The sequence below is a fragment of the Thermochaetoides thermophila genome (assembly GCF_000221225.1).
Source record: "Thermochaetoides thermophila DSM 1495 unplaced genomic scaffold scf7180000011806, whole genome shotgun sequence".
NCBI lineage: Eukaryota > Fungi > Ascomycota > Sordariomycetes > Sordariales > Chaetomiaceae > Thermochaetoides > Thermochaetoides thermophila.
In genome coordinates, this window is record NW_006383023.1 from 1240259 (window position 1) to 1262336 (window position 22078).

Below are 22078 nucleotides of genomic sequence, written 5' to 3' on the forward strand. Positions count from 1 at the left end.
TGCAAATTTGGAATAGAGCCACAATGAGAAAGGCATAAAAGGTGTCAGGAATTTCTACCCTGAAGGATAATGGATGAAAAGAGAATGCAGGGAGTCGTTCGATATGTCTGTCCCAAAAATTGGCTGGCAAAAACAGTGAAGAACCGTGCTGTCAGCAAACTTAACACCGTGAGAAAGAACCATGGAGCTTGTAAGGCTGGACCTGCAGTTCATCTCAACAGCCATGAACTGAGAGCTCAGCCTTCGTGGATCTTGTGATATGCATGTCGACTGAGATTTCCGCTTTTTAGTTCATCCAAAGCGAAGTGGTTTTCACAGATCTCCTACCTCAGGTAGGTGTGGTTGATTAAACTTTGGGTTTAGTGTTGGAAAGGCTATGGTGCGAAGCAACTCCCCCCACCAAAAACACTCTAACTGCCGTGCTAGCGTGCCATATGAGTTTAAAAGAAGGTATGCTGCGATATCTGTGTAAATACAACCCCTGTATCGACTGTATCATAACCTTAGGTCCGCGGTTGTGTTAACGCTCTTGCTGATCCTCCCGCTCCTTGTGCTGCCGCCCAGTCAACCAACGAATGGAATCCCTCCGACCATGATCCACGACATGGGTAACATTACCGATTGCGTAATCACGATACAATGTATGGATTACGAGCCTGCTCATCATCCAATTGGAATGTTCTGACGCCAATCTTACCGCAAGCTTTCAAGAGAACCGAGCGCCAAGTATCAACAGTCTCAAGTTTGATGTCAAAGTAAAGAGCCATTGAACCGCCAAGCAACCCAGGTACATCCAGCTGTGCTCTCAGCAACAATCACACCGGCCGAGATGCCGCCTGTTCATGTGTTATTGGGAACAAATACCACAGTCTGATGGAGCGTTCATGACCACACACCACCGACAGCTATGCCGGCTCTAGACCTTTCGCGCCATATCGCGGCCGGTTGTCTGGTCATCCAGAAGGCCGAAACACAAGGAAAATATCCTTCTCAGATCTGGCTACCTTCAGAGTTGTCTTTGGAGCGATCAAGGTGGTACCACTTAGGCCCATTTTCAATAATGAACGACAAACAGAATGTAGGCGGCATCAGCAGCGAGGACATAACTGAAGAATCTGCCCAGAATAAAACAAACCATATCCTGTTCCTTGATTCGGACATTCAGAACCAGCTGCTTGCCCCTTCCGGATGTCTTGCCCAGTATGCTGGACTCCTGCGTCGAGGGTGGGTTCATATGAGCTTTGCCATCAGCTTGAACAACCCTGAGCAGGGTGTCTTCCGAGTATACATGCTTCCAGATGATATCGACAACCGGAGAATTCCACGTTCAGATTCTTCTCTCCGCAAAGCCAGACTCAACTTGCTCGGACAACTCGATTTCTCGAGAGCCACCTGGGAAGGTGAGGTTTCAGGAACTCGATATCCTGATTCTGTTAACTTTGACCCGGAAGAGAGTCGGAAGAATGGAGAACATCTGTCTCTTTTGCATATGTTTAACAACATACCGTCTCCCAATCCTACACCCGAGGAAATACCCGATCTTGATGCTCGTGAAGCGGCCTATAGAATCATGGACGGTGGCATTTTCGGTCTCAAGACGACCCTCTACACATACCAGCGCCGATCTGCCGCTATGATGCTTCAGCGAGAAGTTCAGCAAGAACAAGTTATCGATCCTCGTCTAGTCAAAGTCGTTGACCAACTTGGAAACCCCTACTACTATGATGCTGTCACCGGTACGGGACTGAAAGCGCCAAGGTACTACGACAGACCATGTGGTGGCATTCTTGCTGAGGAGATGGGTGCTGGGAAGACACTTATATGCTTGGCACTCATCCTTGCTACTCGGCATATTCCATCCAAGGTTCCTGATTGTCTCTGGACGGATAGGCTGATTGTTCGTCGCCGTATCGGCACTCTTCTGGACATGGCTGCGGCATGCCTCACCCGGAACTCGGTGCCTTGGAGGAATGTGTTTGGTGCCCTCGACCCAGATGGCATTGAATATCCCAATTGCGTCGAAGCCATACGTAGAAACAAAGCTTGGTACGAATTGCCACCTGCTGATCGTCGCCGAACAAGTCGTCAGCCGTCTAGTTTACCATCACCAAGGAAAATCTACTTGAGCCATACTTCCCTTGTGATCGTGCCACCCAATCTCATTCAGCAGTGGAAGCAAGAAATTTCAAAACATACGTTCGGTCTCAAGATCATCATTTTGGACAACAGCAGAAAGCATGAGCTTCCACCTCTCGAGGAACTCATTGAGTATGACATTGTGTTGTTCTCATCCACTAGGTTTGAGAGGATGTGTGAGAACATCGACTTCGATGTGATCAGCGGCCATGTCCTCAACCACCCCATTGCAAGCATCCGATTTAAACGCTGCATTGTCGACGAAGGCCATAAATTAGGGAATTCCACGCCAAAAAGGAAGAGCAATATCCATCTGCTAGTTGATCACCTTCAGATAGAAGCCAAGTGGATCGTCACCGGAACTCCCTCCAAGGGTCTCTTTGGAGTCCGTGAGGGCGTTACCTCCCAGGCTAGTAATGGCTCCACCGAATACTTACAGACGTCTCCTGATCTGGAGCGGGACGATCTTAAGCGCATCGGCTCGATGGCAACTCTCTACCTGCAAATGCGTCCCTGGGCAAATCTCCCTACCGAAGCTGGAGACACGCCCGCAGACTGGTCTGCCTATGTCATGCAACCTCGACACTCACCGCGGAGCAATGGGCGTGCCAACTGTTTGAAATCTACGCTGCACTCTCTGATTATTCGCCATCAACTGTCCGAGGTTGGGGAGCTGTTCCCGACTGTTGACGAGAAGATTGTGGTGCTCGATGGTTCCTACCAAGATCGCTTGGCGCTTAACCTGTTTGCCATGATGATCATCTTCAACTCTGTCCAGTCACAGAGGACAGATCAGGACTATTTCTTCCATCCAAGACAGCGCAAGGCCTTGATTGAACTGGTTTCCAACCTCAGGCAGGCGAGTTTTTTTGGGGGTTCCTTCTTCTCCTCAGAGGAGATCCAAAAAGCTGTCGAAACGGCAGAAGAGTTCTTGAAAGAGGGGAAGGTCCCTATCAGCGCTGAAGATGAAGTACTGCTGCGCGACGCCATTCAGCTCGGAAAGCTGGCATTGAGAAATGATATCAAGAGATGCGCGAACTTGTTCAGAGAAGTCCCTCTCTATGTCCAAAACTTCCCCTGGAATGCGGGGAAAGAGTGGTCATTGAACTTGAAAGACGGTGATCTAGTCTGTACAGATTCACGAATCATCTTGGCTCTGCAAAAGTTCCTATACCCTCTAGCTGAGTCGCCTAATGCTTTGCAAATCCTGTTCAAAACCGGCAAGCTTGCCGCACGCGGCCTCGAGGAAAGGCAAAAGTGGATCAAAGACCAGACTTCAAAAGCCTCACCAAATGGGCACAATAAAGATCAAAACATGACTCTTGCCGGTAATACTCCCGTCGGCCAGGACAGCAATAGCCCGATGAGGCGACGTTCTGTGATCTTGGTTAAGGAAGGTGCTGAAGGGCAGGGGACCCCTCTGGAGGTTCCTGAGGCCGAAATAGCCTCAGTCCTTGCTACCACACAATTAGTTTCGACAGCGTCTGCAAAGCTCTCGTACTTGATTGACCAGATTGCCAAGCACCAAGAGCACGAGCAGATCATCGTTTTCTATGAAAACGATAACGTGGCGTACTATCTGGCGGGCGTTCTCGAAATCGTCAGTCAGCCCTCCATCTCCTTACATGGCACTCACTAACCTTCTCGACAGCTTCAAATCCATCATCTCATCTACGCAAAAGGACTGAGCCCAGAACGAAGGGCCCGGTATGTCGCGACCTTCAACACCAATCCAAAGTTCCGGTATGCTTACGATTATCCCCTTATCCCCTTCTCTGTCGCTTTCACCCACTAACTACCTAACCTCTCCCAGGGTTCTCCTAATGGACATAACCCAAGCAGCCTTTGGCCTGGACATGCGCTCCGCTTCACGCATTTACTTCATCAACCCCGTCCTCAATCCGCAGGTCGAAGCTCAGGCAATTGGGCGCACGCGGCGCATCAGTCAGCAAAAACCCGTCACCGTCGAGACACTCGTGCTGAGGGGCAGCGTGGAGGAAGTGATCGTTTGCCGGCGCAAGGAGATGACGCAGGCCGAGCAGTGGCGGTGCAAAAGTATACTGGATGATAAGCCGATCTATGAGTGGATATTGAATGTGAAGATATTGGAGATGCCAGGTTTAAGGGAGGGTGAGAGTGAAAGCAGGTCAGAAGAGCAGATGGCCTGGCTGGAAAGGCCGTTGCTTTTGTTTAGAAAAGGGTTTGGAAGGGGGTTGAGCATCCGGATCAGGATCTGGTTGCTTTGAAAAATGGGTCGCCGACCAGGGAGAGGAAAGGTGGAGTGAACGGTGATGAGATGCGGAGAAAGAGGGGCTTGGCATATCAGGAAGATGGAATGCATGGAATGTCTTTGCGGCTCTCGTCAACATCAGGTACTTCTGAGCCAGCAACTGCTGAGGATTCGGGCCTGGGTCCGAGAAAGAAGCGACGGGTACGGTTTGCTATGGACGATGACTAGTGTAGTGCATGCCCATCCAGCATATCTCGTACCGACATTGGGGATCTGGGGCTCCGGTAACGATTGTCCAGGCGTTGATAAAGATTTGTACCGAACAGTATGAGAGGCACGCGTTCGGAAACCATTCACTTTTACCCTTTCGAGGTCTCTGGTTGTGCGAAGCCGAAGGCAGAGGCGTCGGGTGTCGGAGCTAAGATGCGGAAGCACTGGAAAAGGATGGCAAAGCATTGCCTTGTTTTTTTGCCGCTGAGAGCTCCAAATGCAAGGAACGACAAAAAATCGGTGAGAACTTAATTTGGCGGAACGTACTAGCAGTATCCTGTACGGATCCGTACATAAGTGTGCATTAGCCAGCGCAGCCAGCGAGCGAACGACCTGTTGGCATTGTTGGAATACGAAGATGTGATGTACAGAGAGTGTGGAAAAGCGTGTGGTGTGTTGTTCGCCTGTGGGCCAACCCCCCCGGGCGACCCGGCAACATGGGCATGCGGCGCGCCCACACAGAGCCACAGAAGTCCACGCTGAATCCCAGAAGGGCTGAAACTTGCGCCACACTCAACGCTGTGAATGGTCAACTGCCGCGGGCTACAGCGGGCTGCTGACGGGAAAAGACTCGAAGCTCGATTGCCAGTGGACAACTGGCATTGGTCTTTTCAGCTTCCCCGCCATACTTGGGTCCATTCTTTCGGCTCTGGCGCTGCGATGTTGGGTTTCATGAACTGGAGGTCAAGCTCAGCAACGTCCGCCACAATTCAGTCCCATTCAGGCCAGATAACCGTACGGATTAACCCCCCTACCCTGGAAGAACGAGGACGGGTTTCCCGCAACCATGCTGTTAGCCACATAGTACCTGTAGGTCTGCCAGTAGATTTTACCGACGATCCATGGATGAATTGGAAATCATTGGATGACTGTGACCGCAAGGCAACCGCTGGACAAGCATATTGAGCAGTTGCAGTGTCAGAGATGATCTCAGTGCCTGGACCTGAATACTACTGTACCATAGGTACCTCTAAGCCAGCTGCACTGCACGATGATGCTGTGCTACAGTAGAGAAATCGACATCTGCAGACACAATGCACGGCCTGTTGAAGATCCCGTCCTGTAACGGCGGTTTCGTTGGTCTTCTGACGGCCTGAGAAGAGCCTTGCCAGCACCTGGTTCGTCCGCTAAAAAGCTGCAGATAACACTGCACAATTGTAGTATGTAACTTGTAGGTACTGAACGGGATTAGTATTGCCGAGCCCGAGTCGCCCTAGCACGATAGAGCAGCATGTTTCGCTTTCACGGCCCGGGACGAAATGCAGCAAGCTGTGCAAGAAGAGGGCGGCATTCGCTCGTCATGGACTTGATGGAGTCTTGAACTCATGGCCACGGGTGGTTGTGGGATCAGATGGCCCACATGAACCGCAGCGGCTTGATGCTTGGCTGATGGCGGCGAAGCTTGCACTTGGCTTCCATTCCTCGCTTCTTGTCCTTTCTCTCTGCCGCAGCTGCAGCTCAACAGTCCCCAATAGGTACGGACACTGCCCGCATTATGGATTGCGGGACAGAGAGAGCAGGCTTATAGTCACCACAATCCCAAGCTCGTCATCTCTTTATGTCTTTCGCTTGCCCTTCCCCCTCTTCCGGGTCAGCTCGACCCCTCCCCGAGCTGCGTTTCTCCGAGTCATCGCCTCCAAACAGCGACTGGAGATTGGAGGTTGGAGCGAGGGGCTCAGGCGTGTAACCTTTGTCTAGAGGTAGTCAGCGGACGGCTCTGGCACTCTCCCACGTCAGCCCCGGCTGCCACGCCGCCGCAAGAGAGAAAGAAAGCAAAGTAAAAGCAACTTGCCCGTCTGCGTCAGAAACAGACAAGCAGACACACCGACCCCACGACGGGAGACGGAAAAGAAAAGACAACTTGTTGCCGGCTGCAGCAGCGGGTCAGAAACACACGCAAACATCTGGATCTAGATTAAAAAGTTGTTCCTTTCGGCAAATGGACGGCATCGTCAACGTTACCCGGCAACAACAACACTCGTTCGAAAATCGCGACGACCCGGAATTTCGTGATACTGGTTTCTCGACGCGGGGCAAACACAATTCACCTCACCATTCAACGACAAGCTGAAACAGGATGAACGGTCGATGAGCAGATAGAGAAATTCCGTGCATTATCACAGTAGCTCAGCCAGTTCGAATACACAGAGGACAGAGAGGATCAAGGCTGAGGCTTGAGCGACAACACCAACGACAACAGATAGTACATCAGCACGCGTACAACTGCCCATCAAAATGAACACCAGCAGCATTCGCAGCACTTCCTCGGAGGATGCCAACACCACATCCACAGCCGCAACAGCCGCCCCGCGGTCGCGACCGTGGCCCTTGAGCCGGAGCCGACGCAACAGCGAAAGCTCGCTGCACTCCCTGCAAAGCTTCAAGGACTTTGTGGTGGGCAGCATCACCCGACGCCGGAACTCAATCTCATCCGTCGACAGCAAATCCTTCAGCGTACTCCGTGCAAACCTGTCTCAGGTTGCTCATCCTGTCCCAAATGACGATGTTGATGCTGATATTATTGACAACAAAATCGGTCAGCGGCGTCCATCGGTACTGCGCAAGAAGCCGCCACCTAGCGTGGTAAGACGAATGTCAGCACCGGTGTCGCCGGCCACGACCAGCTCGGCATCAGTGCCGGAAGCTGCTGGGCCTGGGCTGCCGGAAGGGATGTTTTTCAGGAGCGGTTCTTGTCGAAATCGAAAGACAGCCACCGATGTCGTCAATGCAAACGGCAACCTTGACAACGACAATAAGAATGCAGTGGAGAACGCCTCGGAAAATGCCAGTGCTGTCGCCAATGGCAACGCCAATATGAATGGGTCCGTCAAGAAGGCGACGGCTCCACCGAAACGACCTAAGACCCGGTAAGTTAAGATGTTTTTGTTTTTGTTTCCATCTGTTCTTTTTGTCGTTTCCGCAATGCTTCGGTCCAAACTTTTGAATTCTCTAGAAATGCCACCTGATGGCCTAAGCGCCGGCACTTGTCATGACTTGATTCTGGACGTGTCAGATCTTGTTTGGAAACAGCCGGTCTGTTACCGCAGCACATGTCCGGGCTGCAGTGGGCGATGGAGCCAGATATGCAACGGGGCGCTTGCTGGACCACTCGCTATTTACAAGGTACACTCCTTACAAGGCCCTACAAGGCCCAATGTCCCCAGTGTGACCCCTGTTGCCAACTGTTCTATCACGCTCTTTTTTTTTATTGCTGGCCACTGGACAGCAGCACGGATGACGTTGCTGCATTCGGCTCAGGGGCAGCGCTGGTCGTCTGTTGACTTTCACAACAATTTCCCGCCACCAGCGTTGACATCTTGAGTTGTTTCATCGAAAAACAACTTGTCCCAGACTTTCAGAGAGCTGCTCTTGTTCTTTGCTCAGAATCTTAAATCTCTTTTTTAGCTTTCCTTTGGGCTCACCTGTGGCGTCGACCCCCGGCTTGGCTTCCCCCCAAGCATCTCGAAAGCGGTTAGATTGCCAATGAATGACAGCTGAGCCTGGTACATCAGCCGATCCAGCAAGTGCGAGTGCGAGTGTGCACAGTTGCTTGGACTTCAAGCGTCCCTTATGTTCCGCGTTGAGCACGTCTGCGTTTTTGCATTTCTCCCTAAACGTGCATGATGACACATACAGTCTTGAATCTTGAAGCAGGCATCGAGACAATACTGTGTATCCTGTCCTTGCTCTACCCTAGCGCCCTTCCTCTAGGCTGCAAGGCTGCCTCCGATGCCGCGTTCCCACCACAGAGTCAAAGCAACAAGGGCATCATCAAAGGCAAAGAGAACAAGCAGTCCGACAATTTGAGCTGAAAAAGTGAATGCGAGCAGCCGCCCATCTGGACTGCGGATCTGCATGTCATTTTAAAAAAAAGCGCGACTTGGCCCGCTCCGTGGCATTACCACTGCGCCCGTTTTGGACACTTTCCCCTTTTTCTTCACCCTTTGCTTTTTTCCCCTGAATATCCAAACCTCTCTGGGTTGGCATTTCAAGTGCAGATCTTTGGCATAAAAAAAACACACACACACACACAACGCAACACTTTCTAATACTGGAAAATTTTCTGCCTGATACAGACCTCCACCGGCCTTTTACAATCGTCAGTATCGCCACAACTTCTCGGCCTCACCCTCGGGAGCCCAGAAGTGGTACACCCTTGGCAACAACAGCAGCAACAGCACCGAGAATGACACTCCGCAGCCGCTAAGCTCAAACTCTCCACGTTCTCGGACCTCTTCCGCTTCCTCCGGCGGCAGCCTCGGGCTCGCTTCCCAACCACAGCCTACACCCGCACCGACCCCGACTCTGACTCCGACTACGTCGTCACCGCCCCCAACTCGGTCCGTAGACAAGCCTACCAATACCCCCAAGACTGTCAAAACCTTTCTGCGTCCTCCTAAGTCGAAACTGGATGTCATCCCCCTCGCCATGTATCCGCCAGAAAAAAATGGGTCTTCTGGCATCAGGACGCAGCGGGTCAGCGCACCCGTGGGGTCCCGTTCTATGGACGAGATGCCCGTGATCCATCGGCCGACCGCTTTCACGGACAGCCCGTCACCGATACCACCGCCAGGATATAACCGTCCCCGACGACTGTCCAACAGCAGCTCCACCTCGACGACCTGCAGTTTCGTGTCTTCCGCCCAAGAGAGTGTCGACAGCAGGATACGGAGTGCATCCATCAGCAGCAGCCAGACGAGCATCGATTCCTGGCCGAGCAGTCCCACAATTGGCGTGAATGGCCGGCCAGTCTCCTCACCAGCCGGCTGGCCATGTGGTCCAGCAGGAGCAGGCTCTGGAGGCCCGTGGCAGAGACCTACGCTTCTCAAGTCGTACCGGCGGCGAGCACAGGGCGAGTTGTTTGCAGCTCTCCCCAGCGAGGTGCTGGACATGATACTCGAGCAGCTACGCAGGTCGCACTTGAAGATTGGCAGCAGTAGTTGCCATACCTGCTGGATGAGGGACTGCTGTGCGATTGCGGTTAGCGCACGGAAGTTTCTCAAGCATGCGCGCGAGGCTCTGTATCGGGATATTGTGCTTGTTGGGCAGGATGGTCCGGCGCTGAAGAAGAGGACTAAAGCATCATTTGGGGCGAGGTTGGTATTGCTGCGCCGGACGCTCAGGGCGAATCCGGATATTGCGGTTTTGGTCAAGTCGTTGAAACCTCCGGCACGACCGGCGCATGTTGGAGTAACTGAGTATAATGATTTGGTTGCGTCGGTTGTCATGGCATGTCCGAACTTCGAGCGACTGGTTGGGTATTATCCGACGTACGATCATACCTGGCAACGATTGTTTCATGCCTTGTCGACGAGGTCGAACTTGAGGGATATGTATTGGCTTTTGGAGCCGCAACAGGCACAGCGACAACCAACGACACGGATCAACGGCCAGAACGGCCACCACGATCAGGAAGGGATGACACGCGAGCAAGCACAGTGGTTCTTGAGTTACCACTTGAACTGGAAGCAGCTGACCACTCTTGTCGTTCACTGCCAGCCAGGAGCTTCTCTGAGCCCAGCTAACCTTCTCGAATGCACGATTCGGTCATTGCCCTCCCTACAGAACCTCTATCTCTCCAAACTACCCTCCTCAAGCTTCAACGACATCCACCTTCTTTCTCTCCCTCCCCTAAAGAAACTCTCCATCAACCAGTGCCCCGGCGTAACAACCGCGGGCCTCTCCTCTCTCGCGTCACGACCCTCGATGTCATGCCTGCAATCCCTAACCCTCATACACATGGACGTTGACTCGCTGCCCGTCATCGCAAGGATATTTTCTTACCTACGATCCCTCGAAACCTTCACGCTCGTGCAGGCTTTCCCCCCGCAAATGCCCCCTGACGATTTCATGATGCTCTTCCCTTATCTGGCCTCACCTTCCCTGCGGAAACTCCACTGGGATATCCCCTTCCTTCCGGACACGGCTACCCCAGCGGATGTTATTCTCGCAAGGAGTATCGGAGCCGGTGGGTTCCCGGCTCTGCGGAGCTTGTGTGCCCCGAACGACCCGGATGGGTTATTCCAGTCGCTGTGTGCGCCCCGTGAAAGGATTGATTATCCTACGGACCGGTTCCGTCCCAGCACGGCTAACGGGACAGGGACCGGAAGCAGGAGCAGTAGTCCCTGGCTGGGACACCGCCGCAATACCTCCAGCTTTTCATCTGTCAACAGCTTATCCATGGGTCCCGGCTCGAGCTTCTTCTCCGGCGGCACGCCCCCCGCAAGCCCCCTCTGGCCATCCACAAATGCCCCATCGTCTCCCCGCCGCCCAGGTACCGCCTCCGGCGCACCCTTACCTTCCCCAGCTTGTGCAGCCGCAAGAGACGGAAACATAAGCAACCTTCAACAAGCCCGGCTCGCAGCTCAAGCCCGATTGGAAGCAGCACAACGCATTCCAAGGTACTTCGTCAACGTGATGGACGAAAACGGGAAAGTTGTCGAGAAACATGGCGTCGGCGCCTTCCTGGGCACAGTTGAGAGCAAGATCCGATATATTCTCACACCCGAGCCAGAGACGGGCGCGACGGATGAGAGCGGCGGGTTGGTGTGTGTGGAGGATTTGTTGGGGTGTGATACGGGAGAGTTGATGTGTGGGATGGGGGATGGGAATGCCAAGAAAGGGGTAAAAGGGGAGAAAGAAAAGGAAGGGAATGGGGGGAAGGAAGGGTGTACGGGGAAGTGGAACGCGTTTTTGGGAGTTGTTACCGACAAGAAGGATCGGGAGAGGTGGTGGCATCAGGAGAGGGTTCGATGGAGGGGCGTTGTGTTGTCGTGAACTTTTTTCTGGGGATAGGTGTGGGGGTTGTTTTGGATACCCAAGGATTTCGTTATGAATGGGAGATACGATGAATAGGTAATTGAGGGCAAGGCTGTAAGTTTTCTTTGAGGGTTGGTTGGCATGGTCTCATGACGGATGGATTGTGGTTGTGGCATCCTGTGGTTCTTGTTGTGAATAACTTTATGTAAGGTGCTGTCTTAATCAATTATGGGGGCATGGGTTGGAATACGAGAGTGTGGGGTACTTTGAATCTGGTAGAGAGAATCAAAATAAAGACACAACATCCCTCTGATATGCGTGCCATCCCTCCAGATCAAGATTCTCTTGATCTTTTTGTGTGGTCTGGCCTGGTCGCCATCTCTTGGAGGATAAGTCAGGGTTAGGGTTAAGCTTAAACGCGGCTTTATCGGGGAGAAGGTGTGGGGGGCCGCGTAACTTACGCCGACGTCATTTTCCAAGCGTTTTCTTGTTCGGCTTCTTGGCTCTTTCGTCCCTCCGAATTTTGCCCTCGCGGCAAGTTGGAGCACTCGGCACTCAACACTCAGCACACGAACTCTCCCACTAAAACACCAAACCATTCACCTCTGACGCAATCACTCGTCTCGAGTTGCCGAAGTACCTTGCATCCACCAGTGTCCGACGAACAGATATAAATCACAACTTTCAAGGAAGCATCGCTGACGTCGCTGCATCGACCTCAACTCGTTACACCTACAAACAAAAAGCAGCAAGCTACAGACAAAACATACACAAAGACAAGTCAAACATGAAGCCATCGCTCCCATCCATCTTTGGGCGCGCAGCAACTTATCTCTGCGCATCCTGTCGCAAAGAGGCCGTGGCGGTGTTGTCCATTCGCCGAGGCACAAGCTTGAGGGGCGCACTTTTCTCAACAGCAACACAAGCATCACGGCAGCGGGATGTTTGCCGTGATCCTGCTGTCGTAGCACAGCGCCGCATTTTCGCCGGAAGGGCCCTCTCAACAACCGCATCGTCCTCCCCTTCGATCGATCCCAACACTGCCGCTCAACCCTCCTCTTCGTCCAACAACATCCCAACCTACTACGCCCTCTTTCCCGAAACCCTCCCCCACGGCCCTCCTCCCAAGGGTAAATTCCACATCGACCTCCGTGCCCTGCGCCGCGAGTTCCTCCGTCTCCAAGCCGCGTCCCACCCAGACTTCCATCACCACGCCGCCCAACAATCTTCCTCAGAGCAAGCCTCAAAATCCGACGCCCGTCTCCGTGCCGAAGCCACCTCCGCCCTGCTCAACACCGCCTACAAGACTTTGTCCTCCCCTCTTCTCAGAGCACAGTACCTCCTCCGCGAGCAGCACGGGATTGACCTCGAAGGCGACGAGTCCACAGTCGGGCATCATCATCACGGCGGTCTTGTCGATCCCGAGCTGCTGATGACGGTGCTGGAGGCGAGGGAAGCGCTGGATGAGGCGCAGACGGAGGGCGAAGTGGAGGAGATTCGGCGGGTAAATGAGGAGAGGATAAAGGAGAGTGAGGCAAGGCTGGGGGAGGCGTTTGAGAGGGGGGATGTCGAGGGGGCGAGGGAAGAGGCAGTTAGGTTGAGGTATTGGGTTAGTATTAGGGAGGGAGTCGATCAGTGGGAGCATAGCGGTCGGAGGAGGGGGCATTAGTTGATGCACTGAAGGTCGAAGGGTCGTGGGACGGTCGGTATGTTAGTAGATGGTGTCGAGATGGGCAGATGATGGACGAAGGGCCCGCTGAAGAGTGTTGTATGGGGCGTTTTATTGGCGAGGTCGTGCGCTGTTCTCGGTAGTATTGTTGTCGGTGTTGTGGAGTTGTGTTTAGCGATTTTTATACGTATCTCTCCTCAGCCATTGTGCATACGTATGGGACTTTCTGGGGCCGATTGTATCGCATGTAACATGCTATCGAGCATGAAAAATCGGCGAGGATGTGTAGGAGGGGTAGTCGGGTCATTCGCGAGGAAACTTTTGATTTGCTTTCATTGGGACGTCGCGCTGAGCATTCATCTCCAGGCAGCATCTTGACATCTGTCGAGAAACATGTAGAATTCAGGAATTAGAAAATTGGACTTGAAGATCGAAAATAGATTGAGAACAAAAATCCACAAACTCGTTGAGCCCCAAAATCGGGATTATGGTGGCAGCTGTGATCGGGATTTGGGGCTGCCGCTCCGAAGATCGTACGATTTTGACGTGTGTGTGGTCGTCATCCACACATGCCGTCCAGCGCCGCGGCGCCCACTCGGTGCACCCAACCTCAAGGCTGAAAGAGGGGTTCTCTCTCGGGCGCCATTGAAGCGAGACGAAGACTCGGGTTTGTTAGCTGGCTGAAGTCGATTACAACATTGCTCGATGGGATTGCATACACTGATGTTTACATGCTATCTGCGGTCCTAATCTGGTTGTGGTTTATTTACATGAATCTGAGTCATGACATAGTTCGAGCTCCCTTCTTGCATGCCCGGTGTCCAGATTAAAGAAAAGGATACTAATATGCAGGACTGCCTTAACTACCTTAGTGCTCACCAGGAACACAGGGTATACCTAACCTCCTTGTTCAAGCCCTAAATTCCCTAGAACACTTAGCCCCCTCTGAAGCCGTCGCCATCTGCACGGCCACAACACCTCCAAACGGCCCAGCCTTGTGCGCATTCGCAATCTTCACCAAACAAACCCCCCTCAACCCCGCAATCACACCATTGCACGTCACATTCGCCGGTACGGCAAACTCAAACGCAAAGTCCTGTTGCACCGTCCGCGCAGCCCTCTTGCTCAGCACCACCGAGCTGGCGGCATCCATCGCCCGACGGAAGATACTCCTCTTTTCTTCGACCTTCTGGTCCTCGGGGAAGATGAAGTTCCCCTTGTAACCCGGCACCTGCTGCACGACGGTCAGCGGGATCCCCGTTGTGAAGTTGCCTTTAGCGGTCGGGTCGATGACGGCGCCAATCGGGCCGGCTCCGTCGGCCGTCACGATGCGCCAGGTGCCGGAGAGAGAGCCGCCGGGGGTGATTTGGGGCAGGATCGGGCCGGAGAGGGCCATGGCGTCGACGAGCATGGATATGGTGTTCTTTCCGGAGCCGGTGGTCTTGCCGAGGCCGGCGGAGAGGAGTTTGGTTGAAGAGAATATTGTTGTGTCGGATTGGGCCTGATTGGCATTGTCAGGGAGGATCTGGAGGTTTGTGACGGGGCTGAGGGCTCACCTTGCCACTGTTGCCTTCACTGGGGATAACGCCGCCCTGGATGCCCAAGGCTGTGCCGTTGCCGCCTGCGTTGCCCGTCACGACGGTGATTTTGCCGTGGGCAGAAACGAGACGGGCAAGGAGGCCGAGAAGGAACAATGAGGGCTGCATTTTGGATAGTCGGAGTGGTAATGTTCGCGAGGGAGCGGCGGTTGTTAAAAAGCAGTTGATAGACCAGCTTCAACCGACTAGAAAAAACGGATCCACCGTTTTGGAAAAGTGAAAGTGGGCAGTGAGGAGAGGAGACTGGTGATGAGCGATGCGATGCTGGCTCGTCGGCAGGAAGAACCGGTGCTATAAGTACAGATCATGATGACCAGCCGCTGCGAGGAGCTACGATGATGCTATTCTACAATTAGATCTCTCGACGGTCAAACCCTAGCGCAAGTGAGGGTAAGTGGGTTGAGGAAAGGGGTTGATACAGTAACCCTTCCTTCTGTTCATGATGGTGAAATGATAGTGTGGTCCGCTGAGGGTAGAGTGGTTTTGTTTCATACCAATCAACATGCCCCAACCAGACGAAAATGCTGATATTGAAACAAAGTAACCCTATATCTCTCCTGAGATCTGGAGTAGGTTCAACATCCTCAAAGCAAGCTGACTTCTAGGCGGCCTAGTAGGTGACCTGTCCTTGCCCTTGAAGAGGGCCAGAAGAGGAAATTGGAGACGAAAGATCTAAGAAATACGGATACCCCGCTCGACCGCTTTGCTACCATCAAACCCCTGCTTCGAAGGTGCGAAATAGGCTACAGTCTCTTTTTGCTCATCAGAGGATTGCAGGGTCATCCTCTGGCCCGCTTCTGGCTTCACTTGGGCTGATAGTAAGGGCTGCCAACAGGAAAGAGGTATACGCCATTACCGTTTACATGCTGAAATGTCAGGTGTTTTGGGGCGGTTACGTTCATAGTGGTCGATGGGATTCCCAAGTTGTTGGTCATTGGGTCTTAAGCGGCAGAAATGAGACTGTTCCATCAAGCGCGCGCTTAGTGCCTGGACAAGAGGCGCTTGAAGCGACCATGCAGGCTTCGATGGCCAGCTGTCTCTGTGACAACGATATATGCAGTGGAGCTGAACTTGTCTAAATTCTAGCAAAGTCTATAAGCTTTTGCTTTCTATCATCTTGGAGAGTTTGGAATGTCAGTTCTCATCTCGCAACCCTTACTGCTCTCCGGAGATGACTATTCAGCGTAACCCTAACACTGAGACACAGCCAGGCTTGGTGTGTGGAGAGAACCACAGAATATAGGCAGAATGACGAAATTGGATTAGAAGTAAACAGCGTAAAAACTCGGAGCATTGAGTCTCTATTGTGTGTTCCTGGAAAAGACAGGAGTTAGAAGCAAAGGGGTTGAGAGCGACGAGCCTGCTCTTCCAGGTTGAGCAGCTTTGACAGCCACCCCACAGAAGCTCTTCTTGAAGACCCACTTAGCAGGATCTTTTCCGCTTTTGGTTCTTGGCATCCCCACCACCTCGCTGACCCCACTGCCAGGCTGAAGCTCCCGACTTGATTGCGAATATCAGGTTCAATCTTCGGTCAAACTCTCAGCAATTACCGTTACGACTAACAAACAACTTTACACTTCTTGTGGACTAGTTACGGAGCCGCGCTTTTCGAACGTCTAATTCCAGATTACAGAGCCTCACGACAGCTAATCTGCAAACCAACCATATTTGTGTCCTCACCAGCAGTACAGCACTTCTCCTCTTTGCCCATCATGCCGGAGCCTGAGCTTGTCGATATGTTGGACAAGTGCCAGGCCGGTGCCGATGTCAGCCAGAATGCAGAGAAAATCTTCCAAAACATCAAGACCCTCACTGCCCCCGAGACAAGAGTTTCGGACTTGAAGCTCATCGTAGAGAAACTCTTCGTCCTGGGCGTCAGCGTTGTGACGACCCGGGAGTTCCTCAACTCCTTCAACGAAGCCTTGCGCGGCCTGGTCTCCTCCGAACCAGAAACTGTAACAGAAGCTGGTGCCTATGCCCACAGATTCATCAGCGAGCAGTCCCCAGTACGCAACTCCCTTATTGAGGGTCTCTGCACCTTAAAGGAAATTATCGCCGAAGCCCACGAATCCCAAGAAGAGTTCGCCGAAGCAGCCAAAGTCCTCCTCGAGATCCCGACCGACACATCACAGCGGCGCCTTGACGATGTGGGCAAGGCCCGTCTGTGGGTGCGCATCGTGCGCAACTACCTCGAGGTCGACGACAGCACCAGCGCCGAGTCGTACCTCAACAAGCTGAAGAACATCATGCACAACGTCCCCGACGAGGAACTCAACCTGCACTTTCGGCTCAGCGTGGCGCGCGTCCACGACGCAAAGCGTGAGTTTCTGCATGCGGCAAAAGCGTACCACGATATCAGCTTCAGTCCGGCCATCGCTGAGGAAGAACGCCTGCACACTCTCGCCATGGCGATCAAATGCGCGATTCTTGCCCCTGCCGGCCCGATGCGTAGTCGGGCGCTGGCGAGGCTGTATAAGGATGAGCGCTCTGTCCAGCTGGAGGAGTTCCCCATATTGGAGAAGATGTTCCTCGACAGGATCATCACGCCTGCTGAAGTCGACAAGTTTGCGAAAGGCCTCAGCCCGCACCAGCTGGCTACCACGGCAGACGGGTCGACCGTGCTGGCCAAGGCCGTTGTGGAACACAATTTGTTGAGTGTGAGCAGGCTGTATAGCAACGTTGGGTTCGATGAGCTGGGATTGCTGCTTGGGCTGGCGCCTGAAAAGGCGGAGGAGACGACGGCCAAGATGATTGAGCAGGGCCGGTTGAGTGGGTCGATTGATCAGATCGATAGGATTATTTGGTTTGAAGGGGGTGATGCGTCCGGGGAAAAGGGGAGCGGAAGGGCTGAGGTGCCGGTCGGCAAGGAGATGCGCAAGTGGGACAGCAACGTGCAAGCGTTGGCAGAGGATTTGGAGAAGTTGACTGATGCGCTGCAGGCCGAGTTTCCGGAGTTTGTGGCGGCAAGGATTGCGGCTTATTAGATACCAGGACGTAGTTGAGACAGCCAGTGTCTTATGAATGGCATCATGACGGATATAGCTGTCTATGTGCACAGCATAATAGGTGAGTTCTGGAAATAAACCGAGCAATGAACAAGACAGAATGTCAAATCTACACTCAGCCCCGTCGATCCGTACCCCAAACGCCTATCCCTAACAGAGCGACCCATACCTTGTATCGCAATCATCACCCTAATACCCTGTAAAACCCCTCTATCATCCATATCCCAAGTTACTCCTCACTCTCAGAACCAACTCTAATCTAAATCCGCCCTCCTGACAACCACATACCCCTTACTGATTTCTGTCTCATCCCCATTCTCCTCCTCAAACTCAAGATCATCGTCCTTGAACATACGCCGGCGCTTGGGCAGCCGAGGTGGCGTTCCCAAGCCCTCTGCTTCAAGCAACTTGACTAATGCCATGCCGACCTTGTTGCCGATCAGGTCGTACCCGGCAGGGGTAAAGTGCACAGTGTCGTCCCAGTAGCGCTGGCGGTCGGAGGGCGTCATGGAAAGATAGGGGAGGGCAGCGTGGAGGTCGAAGACGTGACTGGGCTTTGTCAGTAAGGATACCTCTACATACATAAAGCTGAAAGGAAAGAGTTTACAAGTTATCAGCTTTATGGGAACGGATCAAGTCGTTGAGCTTGTTACGTCTGGCGGCAAGGCGCTCGCGGAGGGCGCTGGGGTCTAGCGCGGCTTCCGGAACGGTGAGGGCGAGGACTTTGGAGTTATTCACAAGGGCATAGTCCCAGACTTCTTTCAGAGTGTTGTAGATCTCTTCGGGGGGCACACCCATAGCAATGTCGCTGTGTGTACAGGTAAGGATGTGTCTCCAGTCAGGGAGTAGGATGTTGCAACATACTTTGTCCCTCCGAGGACAATGGTCCAATCGTAGCCGTTTGTGTCAGCTTGATTCTGTAGTATCTTTGCATTTTTCTGCGGGACTTGATAGGGCCGCGTATTAGCATGAACTCTCACAACAACACGAGTCAGGGGGCCGTAGTCTCCAAGACTGAGCACTTCAAGGATGATAGCACAAGACACAAAGGCAAGGACAAGGCCTCCTACAGTGATGATACATCCTCCCCATGAAGCCAAACCTAACGGTATCCCCTGGGACACCATCTTCCACAGTTTCGAACGCTATATCAGGAAACGCCATGGCCAACATTTGCTCTAGACGCTCGTGGTAGGGGTGAAACATGGCACCCATAGAGCAGTACCCAGCTGTGAGCGAGTCGCCGAAGCACAGGATGCGGAGTTTGCTCGGCCTAGGTTGTTTAGGTAAGGCTGCTGTTGTCATTTTTGCGGCTAAGGATGGGAAATGTACAGCAGTGTATGGAGTTGTGTGTATTGGGGTGAGGAATGAGTGCAAGTCTGTGAGTCTGTCACTTGAGTGTGAGATGGGTCCCGCGGTGCGGTGAGTGAATGCCAAGGGATACGGAGTGCTGGCAGCCGTTTCTCCAGCTGATGGAGAAGACGACCTGTCACCTGGGTAGAAGCGGCTTTACCACGCTGTGGAGATGCGTTCTCACACTGTGAATCGTGTTCGTTGTTGTATGGAAGGGTCTCGAAGTGCACGAGCGTTAGACAGATGTTGAGGATGAAGACTGCTAGAGTCTCTATGGACGGTGCTCAGGGTGAGCTGGACGGTGGAGGTTGCGGGGGCGGGGTCAGGCTCCACCTCTTGAATCCACCACCCGCCAAGCTGGCTTCCCTGTCAGCTGGGCAACTCCACTGACTTCTGGTCTCGATTCAAAGCAATCCTTGGCACGTGGCTGAAGAGTCCCAGGCCAAGCTTCAGCCTGATGGAAGTTCTGCTCAGATGCCTCGACACAAGGAAATCTTTACTCTCGATGACATGCTCAACTTCAAGCCAAGACGTCTCCATTTGAATATGTAGCAGCCTTCTATCTGTCAGTGTGATCTCCTGTTCTCAGATCAAGCAGTTGTGGCAATGCATCCGTTGCAAAGCGACAGCTTCGGTTGGGAATTTTCATTTGCCGATTTTACTGTAGTGAAACTGTCGATGAAGCGACGGTATGCGAAGTCTAACGAGTTGAATGGTAGGCAACCATAAATTGAATTGTGGAGCTCATGTCTCTATGGCAACAGTCCCGGCGTTGTACTTTAACACTAGGCGTTGAAGACCTTGGACATTTACCAGCCCTTTCATCATGACCGTTTCTAGAAAACGAGGCAAAAAATCCCGATCTTGGCTCGGCCACCCGATCGAGATCCTGGCACACCGACTGGCTGGCGATCCACGAAATCGTGCTTCTTGCTGGGATCCAGCCAGCCTTGCAGCGACAAGCAACAGCCGGGGGCCAGTTGATAACTGTTGTTCCTCCAAGCGGAACGCCTGCCGGCCTCGCCCTCGCCCTGCGTGCCTCTACGCCTCTCCAACCAGAGAGAACAACTGCCCCACCGTCGCTAACAAACCTACATACGCCGGTGCTTCCGACAGACGGCGCACGGCAGCCGGTGCGATCCCGGAGGACATAAATCCTCACCCGCCCCTTCGTCGACCGTCGTACTGCGACCGATCAAATCCTGGCTTCAAGTGATTGTTCGAAGTGTCCGGGGGAAACATTTCGTGAAAAATGGCCAAGGAGAAGTTATTCACAGCAGAGGAAGGCATGTTGTCCCGGCTACCAAGGGTCATGCCACGGCAAAGTGGCCATCAAGAACACAACTGACACCGCTACACAGTTGCAAAACACACCTCCCAAGAAAGCTGCTGGGTCGTTCTCCATGGCAAAGTCTACGATGTAACCGAGTTCCTCCCCGAGCATCCCGGTGGCTCCCGTATCATCCTGCAGCTGGCCGGGCGTGATGCCACCGCTGAGTTCGACCCCATCCATCCTCCCGGCACGCTCGAAGATAATCTCAAACCGGAAGCCTGCTTGGGCTCTGTTCCACCAGATGAGCTTAAGAAGCTCCAACGGCATAGCTCGCCTTCCAAAAAGGGGGCTGATAAGGAGGTCAAGGTGCCGCCCCCTCCTCTGCACACTCTCCTCAATATGGACGACATCGAAGCTGCCGCGAAATCTCAAGTGTCCAAAAAGTGCTGGGCATACTACTTCTCGGCTGCGGATGACCTGATCAGCAAGTCCTACAACACGGAAGCCTACCGCAAAATCCACCTCCGTCCCCGTGTCTTTATCGATGTGACCTCTTGCTCAACCGCCACAACCTTACTTGGCCACCCAGTTGGCACACCCCTCTATGTCTCCCCCGCTGCCATGGCCCGCCTCGCCCATCCCGACGGCGAGGCTGGCATAGCCCGGGGCATCTCCCGCTTCGGTGCTATGCAACTCGTCTCACACAACGCAAGCATGTCCCCCGAGCAAATTGTTGCGGACGCCAAACCAGGCCAAATCTTTGGCTGGCAGATCTATGTGCAAAATAACCGCGCCAAAAGCGAAGCAATGCTCGAGCGCATCACACGCATGCGCGACAAGTACAAGTGCATCGTCCTAACGCTCGACGCCCCCGTGCCCAGCAAGCGCGAGCACGACGAAAAGGCCGCCCTCGAAGCCGCCATGCAGTTCAACCCCAACCCTTCCCCGACAGGAGGAGCTGCTGCGAAGCAAACTACCGGATCCGACAAGCCTAACGCCGCCGCCGGCAGCGGCATCGGCCAGCAAATGTTCTTTGGCACGGCCGCTGATCTAACCTGGCACACCACCCTGCCCTGGCTGGCCAAGCACGCCCGCGGCCTACCGATCGTGCTCAAGGGCATTCAGACGCACGAAGACGCGTACTTGGCTGCTCGCTATGCCCGCGCACACCCGGGCACGGTGCAGGCCATCATCCTGAGTAATCACGGAGGGAGGTCGGTCGATACGGCGCCGCCGGCTGTGCACACGCTGCTGGAGATTCGGAAGTACTGTCCAGAGGTGTTTGATGTGATTGAGGTGTGGGTGGATGGCGGCGTGAAGAGGGGCACGGATGTGGTGAAGGCGTTGTGTCTGGGGGCGAAGGCGGTTGGTGTGGGCAGGCCGGCGCTATGGGGATTGGGAGCGGGTGGTTGGAAGGGGGTTGAGAGGGTCTTTGAGAGTAAGTACATCTCTTGGTCAGGAGAAGTTAGCATGGGAAATGCTGACTCTGATGCAGTCTTTCAGGATGAAATCGTCACCTGTATGAAGATGCTTGGCGCAAGGAATCTCTCTGAGCTGGGCCCTCACTTCGTAAGTCTTGCCGTCTTTGGCTGTTTTCCTCAAGTTCTGCCATGATATGACATTCAGAAGATCGTCGTTTATTTCTCATATCCGTGGATTGCCAAAGCTAACCACCATCACCAGCTCAACACCCGTATGGTCGAGCGCGATATTTATGACGGCCCCTCCAACATCGACAGGTTAGGGCTGTGGGAGCCGCAAACCCCGTCCCGCGCCAAGCTCTAA

At 53.4% G+C, this 22078-nt stretch overlaps 7 protein-coding genes across 7 annotated transcripts; 5 read left to right on the forward strand and 2 right to left on the reverse strand.

Annotated features, from left to right (window-relative positions):
- Positions 1 to 1060: 1060 nt before the first annotated feature.
- CTHT_0003640 (helicase-like protein) lies at positions 1061 to 4382 on the forward strand (the record flags this gene model as incomplete). The annotated part of the gene is made up of 3 exons (XM_006690846.1): positions 1061 to 3736; positions 3788 to 3879; positions 3950 to 4382. The coding sequence occupies 3 exons, from the start codon at positions 1061 to 1063 to the stop codon at positions 4380 to 4382; spliced, it is 3201 nt and encodes a 1066-aa protein (XP_006690909.1).
- Positions 4383 to 6871: 2489 nt separating this feature from the next.
- Positions 6872 to 11413, forward strand: CTHT_0003650 (uncharacterized protein; the record flags this gene model as incomplete). Its single annotated transcript, XM_006690847.1, has 3 exons — positions 6872 to 7503; positions 8334 to 8429; positions 8713 to 11413. The coding sequence occupies 3 exons, from the start codon at positions 6872 to 6874 to the stop codon at positions 11411 to 11413; spliced, it is 3429 nt and encodes a 1142-aa protein (XP_006690910.1).
- A 769-nt stretch (positions 11414 to 12182) lies between these two features.
- CTHT_0003660 (putative Co-chaperone protein) lies at positions 12183 to 13064 on the forward strand (the record flags this gene model as incomplete). The annotated part of the gene is made up of 1 exon (XM_006690848.1): positions 12183 to 13064. The coding sequence occupies one exon, from the start codon at positions 12183 to 12185 to the stop codon at positions 13062 to 13064; it is 882 nt and encodes a 293-aa protein (XP_006690911.1).
- Positions 13065 to 13974: 910 nt separating this feature from the next.
- Positions 13975 to 14770, reverse strand: CTHT_0003670 (uncharacterized protein; the record flags this gene model as incomplete). Its single annotated transcript, XM_006690849.1, has 2 exons — positions 13975 to 14565; positions 14621 to 14770. The coding sequence occupies 2 exons, from the start codon at positions 14768 to 14770 to the stop codon at positions 13975 to 13977; spliced, it is 741 nt and encodes a 246-aa protein (XP_006690912.1).
- Positions 14771 to 16374: 1604 nt separating this feature from the next.
- Positions 16375 to 17646, forward strand: CTHT_0003680 (putative COP9 signalosome protein; the record flags this gene model as incomplete). Its single annotated transcript, XM_006690850.1, has 1 exon — positions 16375 to 17646. The coding sequence occupies one exon, from the start codon at positions 16375 to 16377 to the stop codon at positions 17644 to 17646; it is 1272 nt and encodes a 423-aa protein (XP_006690913.1).
- Positions 17647 to 17921: 275 nt separating this feature from the next.
- On the reverse strand, positions 17922 to 18972 carry CTHT_0003690 (uncharacterized protein; the record flags this gene model as incomplete). The annotated part of the gene is made up of 4 exons (XM_006690851.1): positions 17922 to 18216; positions 18275 to 18475; positions 18532 to 18613; positions 18738 to 18972. 4 exons carry the CDS (start codon positions 18970 to 18972, stop codon positions 17922 to 17924), a joined length of 813 nt encoding a protein of 270 aa, XP_006690914.1.
- A 654-nt stretch (positions 18973 to 19626) lies between these two features.
- On the forward strand, positions 19627 to 22078 carry CTHT_0003700 (uncharacterized protein; the record flags this gene model as incomplete). Its single annotated transcript, XM_006690852.1, has 4 exons — positions 19627 to 19735; positions 20382 to 21731; positions 21789 to 21862; positions 21977 to 22078. 4 exons carry the CDS (start codon positions 19627 to 19629, stop codon positions 22076 to 22078), a joined length of 1635 nt encoding a protein of 544 aa, XP_006690915.1.